We start from the raw sequence: 10,609 nt of genomic DNA, 5'->3' as shown, positions 1-10,609 counted from the left end.
TAAGAACGTTAGCAGTAACATTCTCGATGTATAGAGCAAAATCAGTCTATGTTTATCGTATTACATGCTTTATCTTTTAGTCTGTCCAAATATATATGCTACTGAAAGGGATTGGTGAGATAAGGTATAGATATACATGTGTAGAGACTACCAGATATTTTAAACAAAGGACTTAAAATAAAAAGGAGAGGAAACTTTCAATATTGTCAAGTTTTGTATGTTATTCATTCAAAAGAAATTGTTCCAAAACCAAGCCCTGGTGTTATTTCCCAGAAGAAGTCCACACCATGGTACCAGTTTAAGCAGGGAGCGCACTCTTTGAAATGAGATCAAATGATATTCCATTATCTTGCAGCCGTTGTTGGAGATCTGGACCAAATACAATACCAGGGGTAAAAACTCCTCCCTTAGGCAGGTTTTCACGCTGGCTCAAAAGTATGAGCGCACATTGAAGTAGCACTATAGGAGTTGTCACATAGCCAATCTCAGGTCCCATTACTCTTGTTATGATTTGCATATCAGGTTTTGAGTTTGTTTCTGAAGCGAGGCTGCTGTCACTAAAACCATGTCCAACAAACCACATCTTAAATGATGCACTTCTCACCTCATCCTCCGAGGGACCCGACTTTCGGAACCATCCAAAGCTGAAAAATGAGGGAAATTTCAAGAGAAGCCACCTGCCAAATGAAGTTCTACTTAAGAGACCAATGAAAATCCCCACTCCGATGATTCGATAGATGCCCGACAAGGATTTTGATCCTATTTTCACGCCAAAATAAGCTGGCTTCACTGTTGACCAGAAGGCCTTCCTCCTTTCGGTATGTTCAGCACTCTCATTAATCCCAGGGAGACCATGGGGGTTCTCTATCAGAGTAACAAGAGTCCTTCGAACAACTACAGCATCTGCTGAGGGTAGCTTTATAGCCCTAAGGCCAATCTTCTCCTGGTATTCTATCATTGGTCCTTTAGGAGGATGTGGACCAGGAATCTGCAACCATACAACTAAACAATTGTTACAGGACATTTTAAGAATTATCATCCAGCAATTAATAAATAAATCAGTTTGTTTAAATCAAATATGTTAACCATGCAATACCAGAGAGCTAAATGAAATCAAACGTACACAGTATTGAAAACTAATAGCAATATTTGTGTCAAATAATGAGCTATATGTTAAAGGATGATATCATGATTTACAGGCAACACACCATCATACTCCCACCTCTGCCTCTAACTGCAGCTAGCTTGGAAGTACTGCCAACAACACTGCCGAATCATAGTAAATTTCACCAGTAACCTCGTCTCTTTTGTTGCTGTTGGCAGAAACACTATTCCTACCATAAATCTCTGTGCTCTAAGAAGAAGCAATGCCTCCACTGTAAAAATACATACCCTGTCATGGTCTTTCAATGAACATGAAAACCATCACTACAAAGAGCACAGCAACTACAATCATTGTCTATATATACCCAAAGCTATTTACATCATTATAGTCTATTTTATTGCTGCAGCCACCTTGCCCTAGGTTCACTATCACCAGCTTTACGGCGCGCAGCCACCTAGTCCTATTTCCATTACCACCAATCATGACTAATGCATAGGATGGTGGTGAAGGAAGAAACGGCATACAGCACCATTTCACAGCTACCACCAATACGTTCCTTGGGCTTCATTCTCCCACCACCACGTTTTAGTCATCTGTAGCACATCTGCCATTATAGTTGGTAATATGTGCCACTACATACGCATGTAGCATCTTGCCTTGACCCAAACCAAAAGCAAACCAGGTATCACTAAGCATCATAATGAAGCTTGATTTCCTTAAATCTGAAATTTGGTATAACTAGACTGAGATCCACGAGTTACTTATCCACTTTAATTTTCAAACCAACCAAATAGAAACAATATTACAACAAGGAAAAAAAAATCACTCGTAGTGAGATGAGGTCAGAAAGTAAAATCAAGCAAGGGCATCATTGACTTCCTAAATATCTAGAAGAAAATCACAATAGCCATCCCCATCCTGTGGCAAATTAATGTCTTAGACAAACCACAAAACACTAGGATGTCACCAACCAACAGAAATGGAGAATAACTGCTTACCACTGGTCTAGGTCTCTTGGGTCTGGAACGCCTCAATTCCTGCAACTTATCCATGTTTGCCACACCCAAAACTGCTGATTCATATGTTGCAAAGTTCCCAACTATTCTTTTATCAGACTCCAAACTCACGTATGCATCAATATAGTTGGGTACAGCAGGAGCCACCCACTGCCTGGAATTGAACATAACCCCCATTTCAGCAGGAATTGAATCAAATCCGCATGCTGAAACAACCAAAGAACCTGTCTGTATAGCATTTTCATGGTATTTTGCCTCCATTCTTTCCATGAACTCAGGCTCCCCACTTATATCCAAATAATCACACCTAGCATAATCAAGAATAAAAACTTAAATAAATTACATAAAGATTTATTACTACAATAAAATTAGAACAACTAATTGAAGGAGTAAATCCTTTAGCTGAAATCAGTGAAGAGGAAGCTTACACTAAATAACACTCATGATTTTAAAACTAAATCCCATAAAACCACACCAAAAAATCACATCTTTATGCATAATTAACATTCAAAAACCTTAAAAAAAATTCAAGAACCTTTGAAATAAAACCCCCGTTTCCGGTTCCATCAATTAACAACAAACTAAACACATCCAAATATACAAACAAGATTATATATAACTTTCAAGAAACCAAAAGGGTACCTAAAATAAGTGAAAACCGCAAAGCCAGGCTCACCTTGATGTTAGAAGAAGCCAATACAGTTGCCTAATTTACTAGATTCCTACAAATATCAATATCAAATTCAAGATTTTTACCGTCAAGATTTATTCATTTCCACCATGCCCTTAGAATTACATTCATTTCAACAATAAATCCCCATGAAAAAAAGCTTAAAGAGCACATATTCATGTATCATTAGCACTCAAGAATTCTTAAAAAAAAACCCTTATTTCCAACATTTAACAACAAATCAAAAAATCCAAATACCCAAACAAGAATATCAAAAACATTCAAAAAGGCCAAAAGGGTACCCAGAAGAGGCGCAAGCAGCAACAACTGGTTCACCATGGACCCTAAAAGGCCCAACACAGTTAAGCAAAACCCTAGTTTGAGTACAAAGACTCAAAAGCGAAGATGGGTCAGTAGTATCAGCAATGATAATACTAACATCTGGAGGAGGAGAACTAGGATGAGCTGCCCATTGAAGAGCTTTAACAAGCTTTTCATGGCTACGGCCAGCAATGGCTAAAGTTTTAAGAGGAGAAGATGGGGTGTTGATAAACTTTAAGGCCTCTTTTACTACATATTTGCCGGTAAAGCCTGAGGCTCCTAATATGATTATGTCATAGAGAGGATGGCGTTTTGGGGTCTGGGGTGTTTGCATATTTTTTGGTTTTTTTTTTTGTTTTTTTTTTGGGTTTGGCTGGAAAATGAAAGTGGAAGAGAAAAGGCGAGAATTGCTACAAAGATCAACGAGCCGAGAATTTTAGCGGCGGTTTTTGGCTATTAATTGCGTTAATAAGTACGTCATAACTTTTGCGTGCGTTACCAGCACCATTGTTAATATAATCAGGTTTGGATTAGGCCAAATTTGTAAAAGACCTGATGAATTCCGGGGGCTTAGCCCATTGATTCACTCACACCTACATGGTAATGATTTTTTTAAAAGAAAATCATTAACCTTTCATGGGCCTGGTTCGAGGATGCTTAGAAAACTTGGTTGAATGACTCTTAGAAGAAAGACCGTGCATGGAATTTTATTGAACCAAATGTTGTTTCTTGTTTTGGTACTTAACTGGTGTCTGTCTCTCAGAAATCCATGTCTCGACCGCTTTTCCACACTAACACTGTGATATAATTCACCGTATTGGAAACTAAATAGGATAATTTCACGCGTAAGAAGATAACATAATATAAAATTATATAAAAAATTATATATTATTTAAAAAATATATATTATTTTTATTCATATTGATATACAATTTGATATAATAAAGATAATATATTATACGAGTTGATATTTTTAAATATATATAAAACATAAAAAATGAGTTTAAATAAAATGTGTTAAACACATTTAATATGTGATATGATACAAAAATATGTTTAAATAAAAATACCATACAAAAACATGTTCACACATGACACAACACAAAAATATATTTAACATATTTTTTATATTTATTTTAATTTAATATAAACATATAAAAATTATTTTAATTTTTAATCTTTTAGTTGTGATACCTAATTAATTATTCAATAAATCATATAAATATTTAATTATGATACTCATTTAATAATTATTATAAAATTATTTTTACTATTAATAATAGAAATCTTAACATATTAAATATATATGTTGTTCTTTATAACATATTAAATATATCTGTTTTTTATAACTTTTTATAATAAGATTAAAAAAATTATTAAAAAAGAATTTAGAAGGACAATATTTATTTAATAACATTACTAACATAACAAGTAACATCAAATAATATGACCATTAATCAAGCAAAACAAATCAAAATCACATGAATTTACAATAATATATTATAATGATAATAAATAACATTTATAATGATAAGAAACTATATGATAATCTTAATAATATGAATTATGAAATGCGATTATTTTAAATTCTAAGAATTAAAATAAGAGATTATACATTTGAAATTAAAAATATTACATATTTTAAATAATATGTATAATGATAAAAAATTATATAACTTATTATATATTATATGATATGATATTATTAGAATGCAACTTATAAATTATTATTATAGATACGCATCTCGATTACTTATTTTAAATACTTTATTCTAAATCACAAGATAAATATTATATATTTAAAATTAAACATATGTATTTTATACTAAATAGCATTTATAAAAATAAGAGATTATATAATTTATATTTTTATATCACATGATAAAGTTTTATTATAATGTAATGCACATACTCTAACTTATTTTATCTATTTTATTTTAAAATACAAATTGCATCATATGATATCCATATATAATTATAAGAGATTATACAATTTATACTAAATCATATATATATGATTGTACTCATGATAATTAAAATATATAATTTATTTTAATTATATTATAACGTATAAATATATATTAATTTAAAATTTTTTAATAATTTTAATAAGTCATTAGGCCCTTTTACAAATAAACCATGCTAATTAATTAATTATTGAAAATATATAGTAATATTTATATATTAAAAAATAATTCTAATATCAATATATTAATATCATATATAAAAAAAATAGTATAAAGTATAAAAAATAACTTTTGAAATAAACTTTTATCATATATACATATATACATGATTATCATGTATTCATAATTTCGTATATTTATTTATTTTTAATTAAAATTTACTAAAGTTTATTTACTAAAAGGTAACATTAAAAGGCTAAAAATTCTTTTCGCCCTTTTACTCTTTCGTTTCAGCGGCAGCAAGCCAGCCAGCCAGCCAGCAATGAGCAACATTCCTTCCCTCCTCCATCGTTTTACTTAACACTCTCTTGACTGCCGGCCGCCAATCTTGCCTTGCCAGGCTCTTCGTTGCAGCCAGCAAGCCAAATTTTCATGGCCAAATTTTACTCCTTTTTTTTGTGTGTCATTGTAATTTGTTGGTTTTTTAGCAGCGGCGGTTTGTTCAATTCTGTGTTTTTCTTGGTTTTGTTTTCAAGTTTTTGATGATAGGTACCTGTTAGTATTTGTTGCTAGTTTGATCTGATACATTTATGGTTGTTTTGAGTTGTTTGATTGATTTAGACGGTTTATCAAATTTTATCTATCTTTGAGCTTCGGTTTGTTGTTCTTTGATGAATTGTTAGTTAGAGGACTTGTTTGTTGGGAAACTAGTTTGAATTTTACCCTAATGGAGGACCTAAGGCATTATTTGGGAGATCTGCTCTTAGGTTTGCGAACACAGATTTTCACATTTTCTGATAAATTCACATAAGTATTATTCGTATTATATTTAAATAATTAATTATATATATATATATTAGTTATATTATGTCATGTGTAACATATATAATAAACGTGTCGTATTTATGTTTAAAATTTAAATACGTTTTATAATTCATGTCGTGTTTATGTTTTAATAATTCATATTATTACACGTGTCAAACACGATAAAAAATATGTTATAAAAACATAAATTACCATTCAATGATGGATTTTCACATTTGATTTTGAGGAAACCAACTAAAAATCTAATACTATATCTATTTCATTCAATTTTATTTTACTAACATAAGAGATATATGCAAGTAATAAACTAATAAAAAGTCACATGCTTATAAAACCATAAATTTTATCAATTTATAAATAAAAGTATAAAATATATATATCAAATAAATAATTTTATCTAAAATTGTGAGCTATGTTCTTTTAAAGAAACAAAATTTTCAAAAATTAAATATGAACTAAATATTTCAGTAATTTCTCTTTCGATGACAATCAAACTACTAAGTAAACTTTCTTATAAATTCGTTTGATAATTTAAAATTAAAAAATTTATGTAAATAAATAAATTATGAATATCATATTTTTAATCAAGTATGATATAATTCAATTGATCTTTCACTTTAAAAGTTAATCTGACTTAACTTGAAATTTTATGTAATTAGACAACTGAAAATCCAATTCCATCGTGAATCAATCCATCAAGTAAAAAAAATTTTCACTTATCCATCCATAATTATTTTTATTCGATCAAAAATTGAATCTTATCAAGTCATTAATTTTTTATTAAACTTAATATCAAGTCATGTTAGTTGTTACTTAACCTCTAATTATACTAAAATCTGTTAAGTCATTGTAAAAAAAATATATATCAAGACAGTCATTGTTCTGTATAAAGCATTAACAAAGCATCAAGAAAAAAAGTTATCATATAAAGCTAAAAGATAAACACAAATAGATTATATAAAAATACAAATAAACTAATTTTTAACAATTTTATTATATATGCTTTCAACAGACAGAAAAGTTAAGCAACAAAAAAGAACAAAGTGGGCTTAAGAAACTTTGTAGAATAAAAAAAAAGTTACAATAACTAGGTCAAAGAAATAAAGTCTAAATTTATTTGTTTTTTACTCAATTGTAAGTATAAATTAGAATTCAAAAAGTTAAATTAAATCTTTTTTTTTAATTTATATGATTGTAATTTAATCTTTGGGACAAACCAATTAACATTAAATGTTTATAAATAATTATTGATGGATAAAATAAATAAATAAACTTTAACATATTTTATTCCTTTAATTTGAGAGGGCCAATTTAAATTTATTTAATATATATAATATATAAATATATGTATATAAAGGAAAATTTTCAAAATCTTTGGGGGGAAGGGGGGGGGGAGCCTTGGCCTGCTCTGGTTTATCTAAAGAATCACCTCTGTTGTCAAGTCCATTCCAAACTTGAAAGTAATGTTCATATACTAATTCAAACTATATAAACACACAAATACTTTTTTACATTGTATTATTTAAAAAATTTTGCCTTAAATTCAATTGTCTTAAATATTAAAAGTAAACTTCATTAAAAAAATTTATCACAATGTAATATAATCTGATACAATCATGTTAATGATATAATCATTCTTAAATTTATAAATTGAATTAAATATAATTTTTTGTTAATCATCTAAGTAAGCATTATAAATTACATTATCTAATCAAAAAGGTGTTTTTTGCCAAAAATAAATAAAAAGTTATAACAAAAAATTAAATTCTTTTTTGCAACTTCCAATTATAGTCCACAAAAATAAGCAGTCAACATTATGTATTGAATCTTCTAACCTAACTTTCACATGTTCTTTTGTACTTCATAACTTGTTCAACAATCAACTTTGGCTGTTACACGAGAGATTCTTTGAGAGTGAGAACTTGCAGTTTTCATTAACAAAGTGAAAAACTCATATTCAGTAAATGCAAATGGTAACTCATGAACCATAATTATATATGAAACAATCTCCTTTATCTTTGCTTGATCATACTTTCAAGTCTGAATACAACTCATACTATTTGATCTAAGGGTTTACTGTAGTAGATAAAGATTAGTTTGCCTATGTTCAATCAATTGACATTTAGGACAGCTAGTTAAATGTCTTTTGTATTATGTAGTTGTACCATCTTTGTTTTTGCCAAACTTGATCTTACAATGATTACACTGCACTTTTTTATTCCCATTAGCAAGTTTCATTATTGTAAATTCTTGCCAAACATTTAATGTCTCTTTTCTTTGTTCTTTTTTTTTTTTTTGCATAATTGGCAATTCAATTTCATCCTCTTCAACAGTAATATGTCCTTCAAGATTGACCATTTCATTTCTCTCAATAGAAGTCATAGGAATTGATGATGAATCAGCACTAAAATAAGAAAAATACAAACTTTCCACAGTTAAAGGTAATTGAGAAGTTAAAGTTAAACTAGTATAATTTTGTGGTAAGTAACAAGACATATATAAAAATTCATAGTTATATCATTATTAATGAATAAAAAAATACATAATAAAAAAGTTTCAAAAGAATCAAATAGTATTTAAAAAGTATAGATACAAATATTTATTACTTTTATATATAAATAAACATGTAAAAGATAGTTTTATTTAAACAACTCTTTTTATATGTGCAAATTTGTTCTTAAAAAAGTTGAAATTAGTGATAAAGAAAGCATTGATAACAAAAGAATCCAAAAATTAGTTAAAGTCTTGTAATGAAAAGAACCCAAAAAATAAAGATAAACAAAGAGAAAATACCATAAAATAATGACTGCTAAATATAATAGTGTTTCCCTCGAACTCTTAGTGGCCTTTTCAAAGGTCATTTTTTTTGGAAAAACTGCTATAGAGAGTTGGTTCTTAAGAGAGATAATAGATAAAATGGATGTAGCATGGACATTGCTAAAGTTTGTTATAAATGGAAAAAAATTTTAAAAAAAAAGTACTCTAAACATGACAACATACCTTTAATGATGGAACAAAGTTAGAAAATGCACACTAAAAAGAGAACAATGGACTGGTGGTGTTAGAGCTTTTAATTTAACAGCAAAATCACATTTGCATATGTTTGGTTTTTATTCAAACTTGAAATAGGAGTTGTGTTCAAACTACTAGCAAATGGCATGGGTTAGTACATAACAAAGAATCAAGATTAAAAAACAAATGTGAGTTCACTATAGCCTATATATATTCTAGGAAACAATAAAAGTTGCCATTCAACAACTTTGGGTTAACAAGAACTAATAAAGATTAGCTAAGGTGATTTTATTTGATTTCATCCTATTATATCAAATCAGGTTTTGAATTTGTCTCCATTTTTCAAGCCAATTTTTCTTTTAATGAGACTTCATAATTACAAAAAGTGATATTTTATCTGATTATAGTAAAAATCTACAAATAATTATGTGTGAAGGTTATAGTAAATCTAGTCAACTTTGTACATTATAAGAATATAATTGTGTGAGTATATATATATATATATATCCAATCAGCTGTTTATCAATAATTAAATAAAGGTTTACTCATTTTGTTTTAATTATTATAAAGTATATTTTAATATTAACTTTAATTTATGAAATAGATTCATTGTCCAAAATGTATTTATTATAGATTCATAAAAAACTTTAATATTATGATTGGATTCATTGTCCATATTGCTATTTTCGTGAGAAATATTTCATATAATTTTTTCTTACAACCTCGAATAATTATGTAAAATTCTGTCACTTAAAAATGTGAACTTTATGTAATTTTTTCTTTATAAATCTTACATAATATTAAAGTATAATTAATTACACTTCACTATTTTCATTGCTTTTTTTTAATGACAACTACCAATCCAACACAATATTGAGAGGGATTGAATCTAAGAATTTGGCTTGTTGAATGGTTTTTTTATGGAAAATGCCCATCCAACACATAACCTAATGTTTTCTAAATTTGTGTCATGATGTTTTCTAAACATTACTTGCCATACAACCTGCATGTTCTGTATATTAAGATGTAACTTTTTGTCTTGTTAAAATGCAAAACTTGTGGAAGGCCACGGTCGACAATTCTAATCCCTTAGATTTGGTAGTTGTAAAGGAAAAAAATACAAAAAAAAATCTTAAAAATTGCAACACTCAAGTTTTAGACAAGTTAATTTGTTACTCAAAGAAAGTGTATATTAATATATTCCAAAGCCATTAGACATCTAGTGATATTAAACAATTAGCAATTCATCAGAACAAAAACCACATGAAAATGTAAATAAATTTGTCTCAGCAAGCTGTTTCAACATGATGTAATATACAAGCAGACTATAAAAACCATTAACCTTAGATTCTCTTATCTCTTATTTTGCATCAATTTTCAAACTTGAATAGAAAACATTATTTGATGAGGAAGAGGCAAAGTGCAATGATTCAAGATGAAACGAGAAAAGAATGATAGGGAATGAAAGGAAAAGAACAATGGCAACACCAAGTGAGAAAAAAAGAAGGATTGGTGATGGTGACAAAGAGTGAAA

General features: G+C 28.6%; 1 protein-coding gene across 1 annotated transcript; it reads right to left on the bottom strand.

The window, feature by feature from the left end:
* Positions 1-203: 203 nt before the first annotated feature.
* On the bottom strand, positions 204-3,563 carry LOC111316722 (putative mitochondrial saccharopine dehydrogenase-like oxidoreductase At5g39410). Its single transcript, XM_022918801.2, has 3 exons — positions 3,094-3,563; positions 2,104-2,428; positions 204-988 (listed from the first exon to the last, which is right to left on the bottom strand). Exons 1-3 carry the CDS (start codon positions 3,444-3,446, stop codon positions 299-301), a joined length of 1,368 nt encoding a protein of 455 aa, XP_022774536.2. The 5' UTR covers positions 3,447-3,563; the 3' UTR covers positions 204-298.
* Between the last annotated feature and the right edge of the window lie 7,046 nt (positions 3,564-10,609).

Source organism: Durio zibethinus, chromosome 24 (assembly GCF_047325235.1).
Source record: "Durio zibethinus cultivar Kanyao isolate XHJ-2024 chromosome 24, ASM4732523v1, whole genome shotgun sequence".
In the NCBI taxonomy this organism is placed as follows: Eukaryota; Viridiplantae; Streptophyta; class Magnoliopsida; order Malvales; family Malvaceae; genus Durio; species Durio zibethinus.
The sequence above is the reverse complement of the archived record's forward strand: the minus strand, read 5'-3'. Positions and strand labels throughout refer to the sequence as shown.